The sequence below is a fragment of the Lagenorhynchus albirostris genome, chromosome 5 (assembly GCF_949774975.1).
Source record: "Lagenorhynchus albirostris chromosome 5, mLagAlb1.1, whole genome shotgun sequence".
Taxonomy (NCBI): domain Eukaryota; kingdom Metazoa; phylum Chordata; class Mammalia; order Artiodactyla; family Delphinidae; genus Lagenorhynchus; species Lagenorhynchus albirostris.
Window position 1 is genome coordinate 10,879,704 of NC_083099.1, and position 23,021 is coordinate 10,902,724.

Genomic DNA, 23,021 nt, shown 5'->3' on the forward strand with positions numbered 1-23,021 from the left:
TGTTAGTTGCACTAACATCTTAAAGATAGGTAGGGAGGCACTGGACATGGCAGCCACCGAGGCAGCCACGGGTCATGTCCCCACCTTGGGAGAACTGGGGTTTCAAAGGGGAAGTTTTCTCTCTTGCCTGCGCGTGTCAGAGGCGAGCTGAGCCCCAAGAGAGGACACCTTGAACTTGAAAGTTCACGCTGCCGTTCGTCGTCTGTCTAGCCATTCTGCCTTTGGCAACCAAGGCCCCGTTACCACCTCCACTCCTCCCCCAATCCCGTTCTCCAACCTTGAGTCCAAAAACACAGCTAATGTGTACAGTCTTGCTTCAGATTTGACTGGAGTGTTGGAAGTGCTGTTATATCCTCCCTTGGCTTTAGCTGCATGAAATCCAGCCTTCCTGCCTTGAAGACAGAACATGAAATTTTCCCTGGCAAGTGCAGCCGAGCAGCCTGCGCTGAGCCTGTGACGGCTCCACAGCAGGGCTGCCCACACGTCGGGCTGCCATGGCTGCACATCCCTGTCCCGGTGACGGCTGCAAAATCCTCAGAACAAAATGCATCTGAACCCACTCAAAATTCAAATGCGATTTCACCCCGACGTTTCTGATAGGAGGGAGCGTGTGACCTGGGAGAAGGGCTTACTGGGTTAGCGTGTTTCTGCTCTAGGAAAGCCCAGGCTTTCCGTTGGCAGGGAGGAAACATGCATATGTTCTTTTCCCAGAATTAAAAAAAAAAAAAAAAAAAAGCAAGCTAATCATCATTATAAAAAGAACCTATTTCTAGTAGGTTAATTAGTGTCCTTACAAATAAACCTGGCAGAGCTAGGAGCACATCTTTAAGCTGTTTGCCATCTGGAAAAGCATCAGTCTTCTTAACTAGACATTTGTGCTTCAGAATATTTTCCACAGGGTCATAAAATGCATGAGAACTTTGTCCCATAAGCAAGGTGATGTTTAGCCCGAATAATCCAGTTAAGACTCCATCTTCTGTTTTTGAGTCTTTACCTCCCGGGACATGGAAAGGCTTATACCATCCTCGAGTCGGGCTTCTGCTCGTGGCCTCCTGGGTGTCCCTCCTGAGAATGCCCAGGTGTCCTGGGCTGGGGAGGCTGTGGCCTTGGGGTCTGGTAAACTTCAGGCATAGGTGAAAGGGCAGCAGAATGATGGGAACACGCCCCTAGCGGCTCCTGTGTGCTGGTCCTCGGCCAAGCAGCTCACACAGCAACTCCTCTGATCCCCATGGCTGAGTGGGGTGGGTACTGTCGTTACGTCTGTGGAGACCGAGACACAGAGCACTGAAGTCATTGCCACGGTGCCCAGCTGCTAAGTGGCAAGAAAGTGGTTGGAAGAAAGAAGAGTGTGGGTGGGGAAAAGGGACTCGAGGAGAGAAAAGAGGTTTGAGGTTTGAAAGGAGGTTTAGGCCCCCCGCTGGACCCCTGGGGAGGGGAGAGCTGAAAGTCACCCTTAGGGAAGTAGCAGGACCTGGTGGCAGCCAGCAGCGTGGATGAGCCCAGGGGATGCTCAGACAGCAGGATGGATGGACGTACGGAAACACTGCAGCCAGTGAGACAAAAGCCAGAATCTATGCTTCCCAAGGGTGGGAAAGGCCGGGCAGGGAGACCCTCTGCTGAGCCGGCTGCCGCTGAGGACTCGGGTGGGTACCACGAGTCTGGGGTAAGGGTGAGGCGGAGCTGGCTGCCCACCTTCTGAAGCTTGTTTTCCCACCAAGGGTTTCCAGGCCTGCAGAGTCCCTGCTGCCATCACTGGCCACCACCAGCTGTCTTTGCCCTGCTCTCACCCCCCTTGTCCCCCTGGCTCCGTCCTTGCTCTGCATCCCTCTTGGTCTACCCTTTGCCGCCCCCCACCTCCTTTCCCCACCTTGCTCTGCCCTTGGCTCTGTCCTAGCCCTCCCCCTCCCTCTCCCTGCCCCCTGGCCCTCCCCCTCCCCTCGCCCCACCCTCCCCCTCTCCTAGCCGGGCAGTCCTTCCGCCTCTGGCAGCACCATCTCTATTCAGCCCACGTTCACAGGTCTTCCACTGTTTCTGAAATGTCCTTTGCAGCAAGTAGCGCAAACCAGAATCCAGTCCAGCAACAGGCACTGCATACGGTGACCACGTCCTTACTGCTCCTGTACCTGGAAGAGTCGTTCTTCATGACCCTGACTGCTTGAAATAAACCTGTTAGCCTCTTAGAATGCCCTGTGTTCTGGATTTGTCCGGCCAGGGCCTCATAATGTTATCTTGTTTCTCCAGCCTCTGTTTCCCATAAACTGGAATTTAGTTCTAAGGCCCCGATAAATGAAGCCCTTAGGTCTAGGATACATTCCAGATGCTGTTGTGTTTGACGAGCTGTGTCACATCAGGAGACACATTGTACCTAGGAGTCCCTCCTTTCCTACCTCTTTAAAGATTAGGTTTTCCTGAAGACTCTCTCTGATGCCCCAGCTTCACGTCCATCCAAATAACATTTCGTATTTACACCACATTTTTGATGCCTGACATAAACCAGATTACCTTGTATTTGCAAAATACATAGGTAAAAAACATGTACGTATTTTAAATAAAATACACGTAGGGACACATATTTTAGGCAGACATGTTTGCAGGCCCTTGGGCAAGGGCCTGCTTCCTATGCTTCTTAGTGTCCCAGTGTCTGTCCACCGTGCACTGTATACAGGAGGTGACCAATAAAGGTTTCCGGATGCTGCACAGTAATGCGCAGTGCTGGGGGGAGCTGGTATTGGGGTGTGCATCACCAGGCCCCTGCAGACTGGGGGAGCAAGGGAGGATGAGGTTGCAGGAAGTTCACGGCCACTCCCTTGTCCGACCGCAGGCTCCAGGCACGTTGGCCTAGTGGTTGCAGGCGTAGCTTCTATTTCAGAGGAGCCGCTGAATAACATAAGGGGTAAATTTCACTTACACCATGAAATGCATTTTCTCTTCTATCCATGGCACGTCTTTTAAGTAAATTTTTTCCTGCAGTATAGCACACGTACGGAAACCAAGACAGCTCCTAAGGGTCCAGCTCAGTGGGTTTTCACAAGGCGAGCACACCCATGTAACCGGCGCCAGATCAAGAAACAGAATCCCAGCCCCATCAGAGTCCCACTCACGACCTCGCAATGCCTCTCCCCCAGGGCGACCACAGTCCTGACTGGAAGCGTCACAGGTGGGGTGTGAACTTTATGTGGGTGGAGTCTGCCCTTGTTTGGCTTCTCCTTGTTAGATTCATCCACATTTTTACACGTCACTGCAGATCATTTTTTCTCGCTGCTGTATGCTGTCCCTTGTGTTGATAGATACAGCTTATCCATTGACACACATATTTTTGTTCTTTCTTTGCCCCATGCAGGAAGGCTTGGCCTCTGCACGGATTTGGCCCCAAACAGAAGCCGTAAGGCCATCTCACTGCAACCCCACTGAGACGCCACAAAACACGAGGGCAGGGAGAGCGGCCTAGTGGTCAGAGCACGCCTGCTCCATGAGGCTGGGCGCCTAGGCTGCTCATCCCCCGGCTGGAGCACAGCCCCTGGCACATCCTCGTGGTAGCAAAATAAAATATCTGTCACCTGTTGAAAGAGCATAGGCTTTGGAGTCACACAAACTACACTTCAGGTCGAGATAGGCCCTTGTATGCGCTTGAATGTGGACAAATGGTTTCACGCCTATAGCTTCCTTCCATCTTCTCACCACTTAGAGGGAACGATAACCTCGCAGAACTTGCAGCGGGGGGAGGCATTCAATGAGAAGCCATGAATGTGTCTGGCAGAGGGCCTCATAGCTGGCAAGCACAGAATCAGGGCGTTTCCTCCCCATCTGGTCATCTGGTCTGAGAAATGACACTGAAGTTGCAGGCTGCCCCTAACTGTAACTTATTCACTGCTTCAAACAGGGACTGCAGGAAGGCAGGCAGGCCGAGAGCAGAAGTGAGGGCTGCAGAAGCAAGAGAAGCAGCAGGCCTGCTCCACTCTTGATAATGTCAGCAGATTAGCTGTGGGGTGATGGGGGAGCTGTACACACCATTGTCCGGTTGGTTGCGTGCAGCTGTGCGTCCCTGTAACACGGGCGATTATGGCTATGCAGTTGGTACAGGCCACTCCCGGAGCCAAGGTGGTGCCGTGAGTGCCGTGCTGGTGGGGAAAAGGGGTTTCAGGGGGCCAAGGACATCTGTTATGCCAGTGACGCCAGTGTGGGCATTTAAACCATCCTAGCCTGTAAAAGGAGAACAGTAACATTTTCTAGTAGACCACATGCATCGACCCCTTATGTCGATGGCGTGTGCATTTCACGCTGGACTTGGGAGAGGTGCAGCACCTAGGGTGAGTCTGAAGGGTAGCTTGCTAGATGGAGTCTTCGTGCCCCAGAGGCTGCAGGGGAAGAGCAGTTTTCGCATAGAATTTACCTCTTGGGCTAATAGGGCAAATCTCCTTTTCTCACATCCTTCTTGTAAAGCATAAGCTTGGAAAGTTAAGGTGTCCTTTTGCCAAAAGACCGGCATCAAATATTTATACAATGCCAGGGCAAATAGCTTTCTGTGCACAGTAGGGAAGCATCTTTACTTTAATAAAAAAATGCAGTGATAATGGAATGTTTTCCATAGATGGAGGATGATTTAACCTTTTTGCATGGGGCGCTGCACTCTGAGAGAGACCTATTTATACCAGCTCGGAGCACACTACAGCGAGGCTGAGCTAGGAAGGTGATGAAGAGACGGGTGGTGGATGAGGCCGTCAAAACAAGGGGTTCTTTAAAGGCCCAGCTGTCTGCTGGCTGTGGTTCATTGACTTTTTTGCTGTTACAGATGACCAAATTTTGACAGCCATTCTGAACTTGCTGTGTAGTGAAGTGGGTGAATCAGCAGTCTGGATTCAGAAGAGCTGAGCAGCGGGCTGAGATGCTGCAGGCAGGACTGAGTTAGGAGGATGGTAAATAAGGACCTGGCTTGTTCCTGCTTCACGCCCCCAAGCCTGGACCACACAGCCCTCCTCCCAGGCTTGTGACTTGGAGCGAAGGAGGGGATGCCAGGCAGGGGGTAGGAAAGAAAGTTGGATGAGCTGCACTGTCTCCTTCCCCAAGTGGACCTCAACTCTATCTATATCGTGCTGAGCACTCTAATACTTGGAGCATGTGGTAGGCACATTGAAAGGGCTTAGAGGCTTACCAGTAAGGAGATCTGTAGCTAGAGACTTTGGAAATTGGGTATAGCATATTTTTGTAGAAGCCTTGAAGAAATGTGTGCTGTGATCATAGGCTACTGTAGGATCAGTGAGTATCTTCTGGTCCCAAGCATCACCAGGTCAGGACTTGGGAAAGCTTTATTCAAAGGGGTTCCGTAGGGCATCCCTACTGTGGCAGGGGCTCCAGCTGGACCTCTGTTACCCAGAACTTGGTAAGTGAGCTGGACTATAGTCCGTGCTTGTCCTGGAGCCCAAAATATTTAAATGTGGTTCAGCCAGAGAGCAGTTCTGTCCTTCCTCGGTCACCTTAGTAAAATGTCTTTTAGGAGGACATTGAACAAACACTTGGGGGAAACTTTTTAGCAGAGCGGATGAGAGAGGCAAGCTTAGCACTTTTGCCAAGGCTGATGGGTAACAGACTCTCGGTATAGGAAACAAATACAAAAATGGAGCATAGTATTGATTAACCCACAGGGATCTTATTTAAAATGGAGTTTTGTCTTGTCCGTAGGAAGAATATCAGGATGAGGCTGCTGTGCTCCAGGAATTCCCCTCAGAGCTGTGGTTTGTTGAGCTGGTCAGGCCCCCCTATCATTCTGGAATAATCAGGAATGTTCCCCAGGCTAAGTGAAGTACACTGGTCTCAGATTTCTTAAGTTTCAATTGGGCATTGTAACAGTCAGATATTGCCAGGATGGTGCTGTGTAACAAACCACTCCAGAGCTCACTGGCTTAAAACAGTAATAATTTATTCTCTCATATGTGTAGGTTGCCTGGAGCAACTTCTTTGAGGCAGCTGGGCCCACTCTCAAGTCTATGGATCAGCTGATCTAGGCTAAGTTCCATCGGGGCAGCTGTGTTCCAACAGGCTAGCTGGGGCATGTGCTCTCAAAGTGGTGGCACAGATGTGAGATCAAGTTCAACCACGCCAGTGCTTTGCAAGCTCCTGCTTGTGTCACACCCGCTAAGATCCCACTGGCCAAGCGAGTCACATGGGTAAGCCCCTGGTTGGCTTATCTCCCCACCATTGTCTTAGTCTTGAATTTCTTCTCATGATTCTGCTGCTTGTCTGGTCCTTGGTGACCCCTCATTCACTCTTCGTTTCTATTCAAGCTGTGTCCTCTACCTTGAACTCCAAACCCCGCAGACCTGGCTTGCAGTTAGTTCATATCTCTACTCAAAGTGGGGGGAACTACCCTGAGCACTTCTTTCAGAAACAGCCGTGCCATCGCCTCTACCTCCATGCAACACCCCGCCCCGCCCCAGCCCACTTTATATTCTCATAGCATTTATACCCTGGGACATTATGTTTTCTCCCCCTGCAGGGCAGGGGAGGCTCCATGGGGGCGGGGTCTTCATTTGTCACCAGTGATCACAAGAGTACCTGGCACATAATGGGTGCCAGGGTGCTCAGAATAGACTGAGGAGGTAGAGTTTCTGAGTCAAAGAGGATGGACTTTTGTGTTTCAGTCTTTTGAGACATTGTTAAGTTGTTCTCTGGAAAGGTCGTGCAGTTAAAATTCCCTTCAGCCCTGGAAGCTTTTTATTTATTTATTTATTTATGGCCACGTTGGGTCTTCGTTGCTGCGCATGGGCTTTCTCTAGTTGCGGCGAGCAGGGGCTACTCTTCGTTGTGGTGCACGGCTTCTCATTGCGGTGGCTTCTCTTGCTGTGGAGCATGGGCTCTAGGCACGCGGGCTTCAGTAGTTGTGGCATGCGGGCTCAGTGGTTGTGGCTTGCGGGCTCTAGAGCACAGGCTCAGCAGTTGTGGCACACGGGCTTAGTTGCTCCTCGGCATGTGGGATCCTCCCAGACCAGGGCTCGAACCCATGTCCCCTGCATTGGCAGGCGGATTCTTAACCACTGCGCCACCAGGGAAGTCCTGGAAACTTTTTACATACAATAAAGAGTGTTAAACGTAGCCATTTATTTATTACTTATTTTTGTTGTTGCAAATAATTTTCTCATTCTGACGGCTTTTTGACTTGCTTGTGAGGTCTGTTGGAAGACAGAAGCTGAAGGTTGCTATATGTTTCCATCTGTCTGTCTTTTTGTAACTTCTGGAAAGCACTGGCAGTTCCTGAATTCCAGTGTTGACTCAGGGGGCTTTCTGTGTTTGTCTCCCTTTCCTTCCTGATGAAGAAAAGATCACATTATTGTGTGAATTGTCCTTTATATCACTAAACATATTTTTATGTCTGTTGCCATAACAAAACACCACAGACTGGTTGGCTTGAACAATAGACATTTATTTTCTCATAGATCAGGAGGCTGGACGTCCATGATCAGGGAGTTGGCAAATTCGGTTTCTGGTGAGGCCTCCTTTCCTGACTTGCAGATGGCCACCTTCTCTGTGTCCTCCTATGGGCTCTCCTCTGTGCAAGGTTAGGGGGTTAGGGTGGGTGGTGCTCTGGTGTCTCTTCCTCTTCTTGTAAGGACATCAGTCCTGTTGGACTAGGGCCCACCCTTATGACCTCATTGAACCTTAATTACCCCTGGAAAGGATCTATTTCCAAATGTACTCACTTTGGAGGTTAGAGTTTCAACATATGAATCGGGCGTGGGGGGTGGAGACAGAGTTCAGTCCAGCACAGTGCGACTGAGCAGTGATTTGTAGAATACTGACCAGGAGGAATTCTCTGTCTACAACCCCCTTTCACAGACAAGAAACCAAACCCCTCGAAGGGTCAGATCCCTTTTCCGATAGAGCATGGGCCCAAACCACCTGCTTCTGAGTCCATTCGTCTGTTTCCACAGTCCCTCATCTAAGTGAATCTAGGGTATTTAGGAGCCATTAGCTTAAAAAGTGCCTCCTTGAAAGCCTTCTTCAGGGGCAAGGACCCTGTTGTGTTTTTCTTGACATCTTCATTGCCTGAGACAGTTCTGAATCATGCTATGTTTGATGTAGGTTTGTTGAATTATACGGAACTTTACCATTAACTATAACAGTGCCCAGGGAAACATTTTCAATGGTAAATCATTTTGAAAAATTCTCCCTTCCCCCAAATTTCACCTCCTGACAAGAGCTGCGTGAAGTGTCCCATGTACTGTACCCACGTCACACAAATGTCAAGGAATCAGCGCATCTGAACTGTGTCTGCAAGCCCAGAGCACTGCGTTGCATCTATCCCCACTTCAAAATAATTTCTCTCACCTCAATATAGTTTTCTTCTAAAAACTGTCTCTAAGTGACTGTATTTCCCCCGAATAAGTTCTCCCCAGTGCATTCTGACGTTGGAGCATGAAAAGGAAGGTAAACGCATGAAATCAAATGGTGATTGCTAACAATGAAATTTGGGCTCATAAAATCAAGGATATTATTCAAAACTGCGAGGTAAATTAGTCTCATTCATTCTGATGGGGCTAGACTCTGTGGTTGTGTATGCCTTCTTTAATTAACATGCTGAAAAGATGTTCTGATTGGGATTATTAATGAATGCAGTGAAAATTTTTGCTGCTTGTAAGGCTTCTGCCACAGACGGTTTACAGCAACCTCCCTCCACCCCACCCCGCCTTTTCTTTTTCCACAGATTCCTTACACGGCTTGACAGATGGAGTATTCATCTTTGAAGCAGTTTCCACAGAAGATAGCAAAACCATGCAGGGCTACGATGCTATTGTAGTGGAACAATGGACGGTTCTGGACGTAAGTGCTGGGATTGGCAGTGGTGCTTTTCTTGTTTGGACAGTGATTGTTTTACCCGCTCGCTCCTCTGAGTGTGGCTGCTACTGGACGTCGCTTTCCTCTGAACGGCAGTTGGACCTCCATACACCCTGTGAGGACCCCTTTCGTCCTTTGGTGCCCCTCCTATGCCACCCCCGGTTGGGGGATGGGCCCCACTTTTCCCTTTCTGTAGAAAAAACACATTGTGTGTGCCGGGTAGAAAAGATTCTTCTCTCATTAATTTGAAAGCGCTAAGTGACATAAGTGAGGCAAACGCATAGTTTGTGGCCCCCATAATAATTAGAGCATCGTCGTTATTGGAGCTAGACTGTATGGCGCCCTCTGACAGGGGGGCATAGAAATTTATATGCCAGAAGAAATTTATATGCATCTGCGCTCTTAACCTTCACAATAAGTCTGAGTACTGTGATTGCTCCCATTTTACAGATGAGGAAACTGAGGCACAGGGAGGTTAGAACCCTGGCCCATTAAGTGTAGAAGGCGGTCTTTGGCGGTCTGGTGGCCTTGCATTGACCCGCAAGGCCACCAGATTGCTGTGGGCAGAGGAATTCCTCAAGCTGTGTTGCGCTGGGATTTGGGGAGGGGAGAGCTGATTTCTTTCTGAGGTTTGCTGGTGTGTATTTTAAAGGCATTTCTGCAACTGTTGAAACATGGACCTTATAGACCAGTCTCTTGGCCACCCAGCATCTGGCATGTTTGAAGATAGGGGACTGATTTCTGAATGCTCTCAAGTTGGCCCTAGAAGGACACAGGGTTGGCGTCGCTCCGAGGGGCCCTGCCAGACAGGGGGGTCTCTGTGCCAGGGGAGGACGGATGAGGAAGCAGCTCTTGTGCAGAGTGCGGGGCACTGGGACCTGCCACACCCTTGTGCCCTTTGGCACTGCAGCCTGTGGCCAGTACCCCGCCTGGAACTGGGGTGGAGCGCTCCACGGGCACCGTTGCTTAGCCTCTGAGCCTTCAGCCGTTCTGAGGAGGCCTGATGTGGGGAGCAGGGGTGCGGGGGACAGCCTGCATCTGAGTAGGGATGGGAAATAGCTGCCTGCAAATGTGACAGAATAGAGTCCACAGAAAAACTGTAATAATCAGAAACAGGAATTCCAAAATCACAGCATCCAGGGCCAGTTAGGTTGGGGGCCAGGGGTCCTGCAGGCATAAGTAGTGAGGAAGGTAAGGAGGTAGGTGATGACCTGCTTTGCCGTCAGGCTCCGCCAGTGAGTCCCGCCTGCCATCGGTCCCAGTGAGCCTCCGTGCCCCTAACTGGAAACGGGGTGCAGAGGAAGTGAGGCTCTGTCGAAAATGCAGAGTCCAATGTGGGCAGGTCATGTCCCCCCTGGGGACCCTAAACTTCCACAACTGTAAGATGGGGCGGTCCGTTCACCCAGCCTGCCACGTGTGGTAGATGCAGGATCTCAAGGACCCCGTCCGGACAAGCTCATGCTGGCTGCCCTGCACCCACGAGCTGCAGCACTCGGTTTGCTCTGTGATACAGGGCTGTATCAGCAAGCGATGCATGGCTGCACCAGAAACACGTTGAGTGATTTTGCACATGCGATCGGCCACGGGCCGTGGGGACGTGTATAAAATCCCTTGCTGTCTGCACATTAAAGTGGCTGTGAAAGGCAGGCTTTGTGGTTTCCTCAATAAAGATGGTTTGATGGCAATGACCCAAAATTGCCTGAGAAAGTGGTTCTCAAAGTGTGGTCCCAGGACCAGTAGCAGCAGCACCTGGAAGTTGTTAGAGATGCAGATGCTTGGGCCCCACCCTGGACCTACTGAATGGGAAGCACTGCGGGTGGGCCCAGCCATCTGGGTTTTAACAGGCTCTCTAGGTGGTTCTGAAGCTTTCTCGGATTTAAGAACTAGCGTCTGAAAGAACGGTACAGATGCCACTTTCCCCAGATGTCTATGGTCGTGTGATATTTGATGAAAAGGGTGATAGGAAAAGCACCCCAATGATTCATCTTTCTTCAGCCTTTGAAATATTGAAATTTTAAAATGTGACCTTGATGCGTAACTGGAGGGAACGCCTACTATCTAAAAAGTCTGTGGGAGGGAATTCCCCGGTGGTCCAGTGGCTAAGACCCTGCACTCCCAGTGCAGGGGGCCCCGGTTGCATCCCTGGTTGGGGAACTAGATCCCACATGCATGCCGCAACTAAAAAGATCCCGCGTGCTGCAACTAAGACCCGGCACAGCCAAACAAATAAATATATTAGAAAATAAAATGTCTGCAGGAGGGAGATAATGGTTACAAACTCAAGTAAGGACACAGTTGTCATTTTGTGCCCCTGTCAATTTTTTAAATTGTTATTTTTTTAAATTGAAGTATAGTTGATTTACAGTGTTGTGTTAGTTTCAGGTGTACATCAAAGTGATTCCGTTTTTTATATATATATATATATATATATATATATATAAAGTATGTAGAATATATAAAGTATGTATATATATATACACACACATATATATATATATATTCTACATACTTTATATATTCTTTTTCATATTCTTCTCCCTTATCGGCTACTACAGAATACTGCGTATAGTTCCCTGTGCTCTACAGTAGGTCCTTGTTGGTTACTTATTTTATATATAGTAGTGTGTATATGTTAATCACAAACTCCTAATTTATCCCTCCCCACCTTTCCCCTTTGATAACCATAAATTTGTTGTCTATGTCTGTGGGTCTATTTCAGTTTTGTATTTAAAGTTATTTATATCTTTTTTTAAGATTCTACATGTAAGTGATATCATATGATATTTGTCTTTCTCTGTCTCACTTACTATGATCATCTCTAGGTCCATCCATGTTGCTGCAAATGGCATTACTTCATTCTTTTTTATGGCTGAGTAATATTCCATTGTATATATACACCACGTCTTCTTTATCCATTCATCTGTCAATGGATGTTCATCTTTGTTTCCCAAGGCATCCAGTAAATGCTTCCTGAATTGGGTTGAAAGCCTTTCGGTTCAAATCGAGCTTGTGTCTATCTGGAAAGCTTTTTAAAAGACACACGTCCAGGCTTTCCCCCCAAGTTTCCTATTCAGCCCACTGTGAGAATCAATCCCTGCCTTAGAGGAGCCATGTATATGCAGCTGTTACCAGCACAGCCCAGCAGGGTCCAGTCTGGGGTGGGCTTGCCCCTGGCCCAGCAATTGGAAGAGCTCTGTCCGACCCCTGCTCCGACCCACAGACAGCTGCTCCTCTGCACGTGCCTCTGGCTGTGCGGGGGGTATCTACCTCCCTCACCTCTATCCCCGAGACCATCTCCTTCCTCTCCTCCCCACCCTTATGGCCTCTGGGGAAGGCCTTTCCTGTTCAAGCCCTGGGCAGCTCCCTCTTGGCTTGTGGTTGATCCTGCTTTTCTAGCAGCCACTTTCCTCCCGGAGCCTCCCAGGGCTCTGACCACCAAGTATCTCGGACCAGCTTTTTGTCTTTTCTCACAGTTGGGACTGACGTGTCCCTTTTCTGCCCCTTTACTCCTCTGCCCGTTAATATCCTCAAGCTCTGTGTGCAGATGTACCAGTCTAATTCGGCCACATCTTCCTGGCTTTCCTCTCCCTCCGCACCCCAGACCACACGCACACATACAGACACACACACTTTCACAACACGGCCTACCTGGCTCTTTACACCTCGGCAGACAGTGCGGTATGTTGGAAAGAGAATGTGGATTCTCGAATCTGGCCTGGGTAGGCATCTTGCTCTCTTGTTTCTTGCTGAGTGTATGAAAAGGAAACCACCCCCTCTTTGCTTTTCCATTTTTCAATTGTATAAATGGAGACACGGGTAACAACCTCTCGAAGTCAATGAGAATGAAAAGAGATAATGTATTTAAAAGTTGTGAATGTCGTACTTGGCATAGAGTAAGTAAATACTGTTTTCTTGTATCGGTCACCCAGGATCATCAATTGGAAAGACCCTCTGCCTATTGCATTGATCTTGTTCCAAAAGCCCAGAGGAGGCTGGGCTAGGGAACATGTGGAGTCAAGTGCAAATAATTGCATTTTTCTCAGTTGGAAACCTATGGCCTAAAATTAAAGGCAGTTGTGAATGGGATGAAAGTCCATCCATAGGGCATTTATGACAGGTATTTGGCTTATGCTCTATGAGCTTACAATCTAGAGTGTGACCAGAAAGGGTGATTCTTTGAAATGAAAGGGGGAAGCTACATAGACGGATAGGTGAAGAGGAAGAGAGAGGCAGAGAAAGGGACCGTCCTCTTTCTCTGTCTGCACGTCCCTCAGCCTGACCGCGCAATGGACTTGGAGGATGCCACCAGGAGCTTGTGAGCCATAGAGCCTCTCCATCCTCATCCCGCTCCCTGGACTGTCTTCTAGCTCACAAGTGCTTCCTGTGAAATTTGCCACCAGAACTGAACATAAGACAGTAGGGAAAGCGCTTTGAGTAGATGTAGTTGTCTTGGGAGCTGGTGGGTTAACTGAAAAAGTCAGTGAAAAAGAACCAAAGAAAATCATATTCAGAGGGAAGGATTGGGAGTTTGGGATTAGCACATGCAAACTATTTTTTTTTTAATTTCAAATACATATATAATTTTTCCAAGTCTCCAAATATTTTTTTCTGTTAGTTTCTGCTCTATAACAAAGTGAATCAGCTCTACATATACATATATCCCCATATCTCCTCCCTCTTGCGTCTCCTTCCCACCCTCCCTATCCCACCCCGCTAGGTGGTCACAAAGCACCGAGCTGATCTCCCTGTGCTATGTGGCTGTTTCCCACTAGCGATCGATTTTACATTTCCTAGTGTATATATGTCCATGCCACTCTCTCACTTCATCCCAGCTTACCCTTCCCCCTCCCCGTGTCCTCAAGTCCATTCTCTACGTCTGCATCTTTATTCCTGTCCTGCCCCTAGGTTCCTCAGAACCTTCTTTTTTGTTTTTTGGTTTTTTTTAGATTCCATACATACGTGTTAGCATATGGTATTTGTTTTTCTCTTTCTGACTTACTTCATTCTGTATGAAAGGCTCTAGGTCCATCCACCTCACTACAACTCAATTTCATTTCTTTTTATGGGTGCATAATATTCCATTGTATATATGTGCTATATCTTCTTTATCCATTCATCTGTCAGTGGGCACTTAGGTTGCTTCCATGTCCTGGCTTTTGTAAATAGAGCTGCAGTGAACATTGTGGTACATGACTCTTTTTGAATTATGGTTTTCTCAGGGTATATGCCCAGTAGTGGGATCACTGGGTCATATGGTAGTTCTATTTTTAGTTTTTTAAGGAACCTCCTACTGTTCTCCATAGTGGCTGTATCAATTTACCTTCCTACCAACAGCACAAGAGTGTTCCCTTTTCTCCACACCCTCTCCAGCACTTATTGTTTGTAGATTTTTTGATGATGGCCATTCTGACTGATGTGAGGTGAAAACTCATTGTAGTTTTGATTTGCATTTCTCTAATGATTAGTGATGTTGAGCATCCTTTCATGTGTTTGTTGGCAATCTGTGTATCTTCTTTGGAGAAATGTCTATTTAGGCCTTCTGCCCATTTTTGGATTGGGTTGTTTTTTTTGTTATTGAGCTACATGAGTTGCTTATAAATTTTGGAGATTAATCCTCTGTCAGTTGCTTCATTTGCAAATATTTTCTCCCATTCCAAGGGTTGTCTTTTCGTCTTGTTTCTGCTTTCCTTTGCTGTGCAAAAGCTTTTAAGTTTCACTAGGTCCCATATGTTTATTTTTGTTTTTATTTCCATTTCTCTAGGAGGTGGGTCAAAAAGGATCTTGCTGTGATTGATGTCATAGAGTGTTCTGCCTATGTTTTCCTCTAAGAGTTTTATAGTGTCTAGCCTTACATTTAGGTCTTTAATCCATTTTAAGTTTATTTTTGTGTATGGTGTTAGGGAGTGTTCTAATTTCATTCTTTTACATGTAGCTGTCCAGTTTTCCCAGCACAACTTATTGAAGAGATTGTCTTTTCTCCACTGTATATTCTTGCCTCCTTTATCAAAAATAAGGTGACCATATGTGTGTGGGTTTATCTCTGGGCTTTCTATCCTGTTCCATTGATCTACACTTCTGTTTTTGTGCCAGTACCATACTGTCTTGATTACTGTAGCTTTGTAGTATAGTCTGAAGTCCAGGAGCCTGATTCCTCCAGCTCCATTTTTCTTTCTCAAGATTGCTTTGGCTATTCGGGTCTTTTGTGTTTCCATACAAATTGTGAACTTTTTTTGTTCTAGTTCTGTGAAAAATGCCATTGGTAGTTTGATAGGGATTACACTGAATCTGTAGATTGCTTTGGGTAGTATAGTCATTTTCACAACGTTGATTCTTCCAATCCAAGAACATGGTATATCTCTCCATCTGTTTGAATCATCTTTAATTTCTTTCATCAGTGTCTTATAGTTTTCTGCATATAGGTCTTTTGTCTCCTTTGGTAGCTTTATTCCTATGTATCTTATTCTTTTTGTTTCAGTGGTAAATGGGAGTGTTTCCTTAATTTCTCTTTCAGATTTTTCATCATTAGTGTATAGGAATGCAAGAGATTTCTGTGCATTCATTTTGTATCCTGCTACTTTACCAAATTCATTGATTAGCTCTAGTAGTTTTCTGGTAGCAACTTTAGGAATCTCTATGTATAATATCATGTCATCTGCAAACAGTGACAGCTTTAATTCTTCTTTTCTGATTTGGATTCCTTTTATTTCTTTTTCTTCTCTGATTTCTGTGGCTAAAACTTCCAAAACTATGTTGAATAATAGTGGTGAGAGTGTGCAACCTTGTCTTGTTCCTGATCTTAGAAGGAATGGTTTCAGTTTTTCACCATTGAGAACGAGGTTGGCTGTGGGTTTGTCATATATGGCCTTTATTATGTTGAGCTAAGTTCCCTCTATGCCTACTTTCTGGAGAGTTTTTGTCATAAATCGGTGTTGAATTTTGTCAAAAGCTTTTTCTGCATCTATTGAGTGATCATATGGTTTTTATCCTTCAATTTGATAATATGGTGTATCACATTGATTGATTTGTGTATATTGAAGAATCCTTGCGTTCCTGGGATAAACCCCACTTGATCATGGTGTATGATCCTTTTAATGTGCTGTTGGATTCTGTTTGCTAGTATTTTGTTGAGGATTTGTGCATCTATGTTCATCTATGATATTGGCCTGTAGTTTTCTTTCTTTGTGACATCTTAGTCTGGTTTTGGTATCAGGGTGATGGTGGCCTCGTAGAATGATTTTGGAAGTGTTCTTCCGTCTGCTATATTTTGGAAGAGTTTGAGAAGGAAAGGTGTTAGCTCTTCTCTAAATGTCTTATAGAATTCGCCTGTGAAGCCATCTGGTCCTGGGCTTTTGTTTGTTGGAAGACTTTTAATCACAGTTTCAATTTTAGTGCTTGTGATTGGTCTGTTTATATTTTCTATTTCTTCAAGGTTCAGTCTCGAAGGTTGTGCTCTTCTAAGGATTTTCCATTTCTTCCAGGCTGTCTGTTTTATTGGCATATAATTGCTTGTAGTAACCTCTCATGATCCTTTGTATTTCTGCAGTGTCAGTTGTTACTTCTCCTTTTTCATTTCTAATTCTATTGATTTGAGTCTTCTCTTTCTTTTTCGTGATGAGTCTGGCTAATGGATTATCAATTTTGTTTAACTTCTCAAAGAACCAGGTTTTAGTTTTATTGATCTTGGCTTTTGTTTCCTTCAGTTCTTTTTCATTGATTTCTGATCTAATCTTTATGATTTCTTTCCTTCTGCTAACTTTGGGGTTTTTTTGTTCTCCTCTCTCTAATTGCTTTAGGTGTAAGGTTAGGTTGTTTATTTGAGATATTTCTTGTTTCTTGAGGTAGGATTGCATTGCTATAAACTTCCCTCTTAGAACTGCTTTTGCTGCATCCCATAGGTTTTGGGTCATCATGCTTTCATTGTCATTTGTTTCTAGGCATTTTTTGATTTCTTCAGTGATCGCTTGGTTATTAAGTAGTGTATTGTTTAGCCTCCATGTTTTTGTATTTTTTACAGATTTTTTCCTGTAATTGATATCTAGTCTCATAGCGTTGTGGTCAGAAAAGATATTTGATACGATTTCAATTTTCTTAAGTTTACCAAGGCTTGATTTGTGACCCAAGATATGATCTATCCTGGAGAATGTTCCATTAGCACTGGAGAAGAAAGTGTATTCTGTTGTTTTTGGATGGAATGTCCTATAAATATCAATTAAGTCCATCTTGTATAAAGTATCATTTAAAGGTTTTTTTCCTTATTTGTTTTCATTTTGGATGATCTGTTCTTTGGTGTAAGTGGGATGTTAAAGTCCCCTACTATGATTGTGTTACTGTTGATTTCCCCTTTTATGGCTGTTAGCATTTGCCTTATGTATTGAGGTGCTCCTATGTTACGTGCATAAATATTTACAATTGTTATATCTTCTTCTTGGATTGATCCCTTGATCATTATGTAGTGTCCTTCTTTGTCTCTTCTAATAGTGTTTATTTTAAAGTCTATTTTGTCTAATATGAGAATTGCCACTCCAGCTTTCTTTTGATTTCCATTTGCATGGAATATCTTTTTCCATTCCCTCACTTTCAGTCTGTATGTGTCCCTAGGTCTGAAGTGGGTCTCTTGCAGACAGCAAATATATGGGTCTTGTTTTTGTATCCATTCAGCCAGTCTGTGTCTTTTGGTTGGAGCATTTAATCCATTTACATTAAGGTAGTTATGGATATGTATGTTCCTATTACCATTTTCTTAATTGTTTTGGTTTGTTATTGTAGGTCTTTTCCTTCTCTTGTGTTTCCTGCCTGGAGAAGTTCTTTAGCATTTGTTGTAAAGCTGGTTTGGTGGTGCTGAATTCTCTTAGCTTTTGCTTGTCTGTAAAGGTTTTAATTTGTCCATCAAATCTTAATGAGATCCTTGCTGGGTAGAGTAATCTTGGTTGTAGGTTTTTCCCTTTCATCAGTTTAAATATGTCCTGCCACTCCCTTCTGGCTTGCAGAGTTTCTGCGGAAAGATCAGCTGTTAACCTTATGGGGATTCCCTTGTATGTTATTTGTTGTTTTTCACTTGATGCTTTTAATTTTTTCTTTGTATTTAATTTTTGATAGTTTGATCAATATGTGTCTTGGCATGTTTCACCTTGGATTTATGCTGTATGGGATTCTCTGTGCTTCCTGGACTTGATTGAATATTTCCTTTCCCATATTAGGGAAGTTTTCAACTATAATCTCTTCAAATATTTTCTCAGTCCCTTTCTTTTTCTCTTCTTCTTCTGGGACCCCTATAATTCGAATGTTGGTGCATTTAATGTTGCCCCAGAGGTCTCTGAGACTGTCCTCAATTCTTTTCATTCTTTTTTCTTTATTTTGCTCTGTGGTAGTTATTTCCACTATTTTATCTTCCAGGTCACTTATCTGTTCTTCTGCCTCAGTTATTCTGCTATTGATTCCTCCTAGAGTATTTTTAATTTCCTTTATGGTGTTGTTCATCATTGTTTGTTTGCTCTTTAGTTCTTCTTGGTCCTTGTTAAACGTTTCTTGTATTTTCTCCATTCTGTTTCCAAGATTTGGGATTATGTTTACTATCATTACTCTGAATTCTTTTTCAGGTAGACTGCCTATTTCCTCTTCATTTGTTTGGTATGGTGGGTTTTTACCCTGCTTCTTCGTCTGCTGTGTGTTTCTCTGTCTTCTCATTTTGCTTAACTTACTGTGTTTGGGGTCTCCTTTTTGCAGGCTGAAGGTTTGTAGTTTCCGTTGTTTTTGGTGCCTGCCCAGTGGCTAAGGTTGGTTCAGTGGGTTTTGTAGGCTTCCTGGTGGAGGGAACTGGTTGGTGCCTGTGTTCTGCTGGATGAGGCTGGGTCTTGTCTTTCTGGTGGGCAGGTCCACGTCTGGTGGTGTGTTTTGGGGTGTCTGTGGACTTATTATGATTTTAGGCAGCCTCTCTGCTAATGGGTGGGGTTGGGTTCCTGTCTTGCTGGTTGTTTGGCATAGGGTGTCCCACACTGTAGCTTGCTGGTCGTTGAGTGGAGCTGGGTCATAACATTGAGATGGGGATCTCTGGGAGAGCTTTCACCGTTTGATATTGTGTGGAGCTGGGAGGTCTCTGGTGGACCAACATCCTGAACTCGGCTCTCCCACCTCAGAGGCACAGGACTGATGCCTGGCCGGAGCACCAAGACCCTGTCAGCCACATGGCTCAGAAGAAAAGGGAGAAAAAAAGAAGGAAAGAAAAAAAAAAGAAAATAAATAAAATAAAAATAAAGTTATTAAAATAAAAATAAATCATTAAAAATAATTAAAAAGTAATAAAAAAAGAAAGAAGAGAGCAACCACACCAAAAAACAAATCCACCCATAACAAGCACTAAAAACTATACAAAAATTAAAAAAATTTAAAAAAAAGGACAGACAGAACCCTAAGACAAATGGTAAAAGCAAAGCTATACAGACAAAATCACACAAAGAAGCATACACATGCACACTCACAAAAAGAGAAAAAGGAAAAAAATATATATATCTTTTGGGAAGTCTGAGTTCTTCTGCCAGTGTTCAGTAAGTGTTCTGTAGGAGTTGTTCCACGTGTAGATGTATTTCTGATGTATTTGTGCGGAGGAAGGTGATCTCTGTGTCTCACTCCTCCACCATCTTGAAGGTATCCCTCACCACAAGTTCAGATGCAAACTATTATATACAGGATGAATAAACAACAAGGTCCTACTTTATAACCCAGGGAACTATATTCAATATCCTGTGATAAACCATAATGGAAAAGAATATACATATGTATAACTGAGTCACTTTGCTGTACAGCAGAAATTAACACAACACTGTACATCAACTATACTTCAATTACATTTTTTAAAAAGAGAAAAAAGCATATTCACATCTTACACATTTTAGTATAAAATATGTAATTACACATTCCATGTGCCAATCTTTTTGAGTTTGGGGTCTGCTGATTAGAATCCCACTTCATTCTTCTTTTATCAACCAAAGTGTGCAGTCGCTGATGGCCAGCGTTAGTGTCTGAAAAGTGTAGCAAAGGGATTTGACTGCAGAATCCTTCTGTTTTCATGATTTTTTTTCCTGGTCTTTTCCAGCCCCCTCCACCCCGCCAGACAGTGGCCACAGTTGTTATTTTTAAGCAACTGTCCTTTGTCAGGTCTCTTCAAAGCATTCTATCTAGTTTTCCTAGAAACAACTTCTTTGCACTTCCTATCCATTTTAAATAATTTAAATTAAGACATGTAGCTGTGATCATGGGTCTAACTGACCTGGACAGGTATGGGAGCACGGAAGACTTACCCTGGAAGTGCTCACCTGCACAGCATCCTGGGATCCGAAGGGCATCGTGAAGAGCAGCCCACTACCTGCAAGGACCTGGTCTCGCTACAGCTGGACCTGGGCTTCTGCTAGTGCAGCTGGAGATTGAATGAACTTTGGGGGCACCTGTTACAGCCTGTGAACACCCACAGTTCTCATCCCGTGAGGCGCTGTTGTCAGGTGTTGTCTCCATCCTCCACCTGTGTGTTCAGTGTGCTGTTGAATCGCCTCCCATTGGTTTCTGCCCATTTTTCCAGCCTGCTGAGACATTTGTGATCATGACAGTATCATCTTGCGTCTGGGGGAATCGTCCCAGCCCTGGCTTCTCTGAGCATTTCCTACATAGGGTTGCTTCTGTCTGATCCAGTGTCCAACGGGTGGATGGAGGACACGGTCCTTTGGCATGCTGTGGGAATCTCTCCCTCAGGCCCTAATGTGGCCCCAGCCCCGTCTGCAGAGGTTTCAGATGGCCCTGTCATTCCACCCAGCGGTCACCGTCTTGTCCCTGAAGGACTTATGAGAGGCTTGGTAAGAGGCATCTCTGTAATTGGAACCCACTCTGGGGTACACTCCACCCCACCTGTCCCACAACCCTATCTAACAACTCGTATGTCCCTCTTTGTCTGCATGGACATCCGCAGCCTTCTGGGCATCAATCTTCTGTTTCCAAGGACTCCTGACCATCCACATAACGGTCCACACTGGGATCTGCCAGGGAGTAACGTCAATGTCTGCGGTGACTAAAATTCACCACCTTCTGCTCCTACAAGGGAGCCAATATTTGTTCCTTTTAAACCATCTGGCATTTTTTTTCATTGCCACAATTTCTCCAAGATAATTATTTTGGTTCTGATAGCATAGCCTTTAGTGCCAAAGATAGCAGGTCTCTGCCTTGTTCCTGTGGTACAGAGGATTTTCCCATGGATGGTCACTGCCATGAAAGGTCCAGGCCCGCCCTCCCAGGTGGTAACGCCACTCCTTCCGACCCAGAGCAAACCGCAGCTCAGATGAGTCTGCCAGTGGCTGGGACAACAGAATGTCTATTCTCCCAGCTTTCACTTTGATCAAGTTCCTCCTTGCATCTACCTTTGATAGTGACATGCCAGTGTGCTGAGCACCTTTTCCTTAAAATGGAATTCTTCTCGGCTTGATGAATTTTAAATTCGTCATTTAAAAAATTGAGGTTTGCTTGGGAGGGCAGGTTGCCAACCTCCATGAAAAATGTTCAATGCCCACCCCTACCCACCCCTACGCAAGTCCACACCTCACGTCCATCTCTTTTGGAGAAACAGAGGCATGTTCACAAGAATGCTGATGCCAGGACATGGTGTCAGCATTATTAGTAACAGGAAAAAGGAAACAAGGTGTGCGTCCATCAGTAGCAGAAGGGTTAAATAGTAGATGGTGCATCCTTACTATGCATGCAGTCATTCTGTACAGACTGACACGGAAGGAACTCCATGAAATGTTGTCCAGTGGGGAAACAAGGTGCAGAAGAACCGTGATGGTTAATTTTATGGGACAACCTGGCCAGGCTGTGATACCCAGTTGTTTGGTCAAACACCAGTCTAGATGTTGCAGTGAAGGTGTTTTTAGTTGCGATTAACATTCAAATCAGTAGACTTTGAGCAAAGCAGATGACTAACCCTCCATAATGCGAATGGGCTTCATCCAGTCAGCTGAGACATCAAGAGAGGGCCAGCCCTGCAGACATTGAACTTGCCAGCCCCCCAGTCGCATGAGTCAATTCCTCCAAATCAATCCATCTATCAATCTCTCTCTGTCTCTGTCTCTTTGTCGCTATCTATCTATCTGTCTAAAAATCTGTCTCTCTCTTCTCTATCCATTCTGTTGGTTCTTTCTCTCAGGAGAACCCTGACCAGTACAGAGATACCCTCACCAGTGTGATGCCATTAATGGGGGAAAAAACTTCACAGAATAATATGATGTACATTGTGTGGGAATATGTAAATGTAGAAAAAGGCCTGGAAGAGCGGAAGAGCGGCCACCAAGCTGATGATGGTGGCTACATGTGACTTGGCATGGAAGGGTGGAAGGCAGCTTTATCTGGAATATTTTCATTTTTATGTAGAGAAATATTCATTTTACTTGGGTAATTAAAAGTTAGTTTTTAGATGATAGCTAGTTCTGTCTCCCCATAGCCTTTCTTCTCTTAGGTTTTAGGTGTATTTATTTTCTCCTTGTGGAAAAGAAAGTAAAGTAGGAGTTGAGTAATTCCACTTTCTGTTGTCTTCCACATTTTTTTTTCTTATACAACTTCTTGTTTTGAACATAATTTTTTATTGAAGTATAGTTCATTTACAATGTTTTAGGTGTACAGCAAAGTGATTCAGTTATATATATATTCTTTTTCAGAGTCTTTTCCATCATAGGTCATTACAAGATATTGAATGTAGTTCCCTGTGCTATACAGTAGGCCCTTGATGTTTATCCATTTTATATATAGTAATGTGTATCTGCTAATCCCAAACTCTTCATTTATCCCTTCCCCACTTTCCCCTTTGGTAACCGTAAGTTTGTTTTCTACGTCTGTGGGTCTATTTCTGTTTTGTCAATAAGTTCATCTGAATCATTTTTTAGATTCCACAGATAAGTGATGTCATATGTGGTGGTCATGGGTATCAATCAGCATGCTTTTCACTGTCAAGGCAGAGTATCCACCTGGCAGTGGCTTGAACAGTAGGGATTTGTCATCGCATCTCACCAGGCAGCAAGTCTGGAGGAAGGTGGGGGGTTGCAGCGTCATCTTTTTCAGCGGCTTGAGGACATCACCAGGGACCCGGGGACTGTCACCTTCCGCATCCCGGTCCTCAGTTTGTCTGCTAGGTCTCCCCTCAGGACCCTAATCCCAAGGTGGCTGCA

At 45.2% G+C, this 23,021-nt stretch overlaps 1 protein-coding gene across 1 annotated transcript in view; it reads left to right on the top strand.

The window, feature by feature from the left end:
* RFTN1 (raftlin, lipid raft linker 1) overlaps window positions 1–23,021 on the top strand; it is a 205,404-nt gene that overhangs the window by 152,634 nt on the left and 29,749 nt on the right. The window contains exon 7 of the mRNA XM_060149554.1: window positions 8,696–8,811. Coding sequence (XP_060005537.1) covers window positions 8,696–8,811 — 116 coding nt within the window. The remainder of the gene's footprint in view (window positions 1–8,695; window positions 8,812–23,021) is intronic.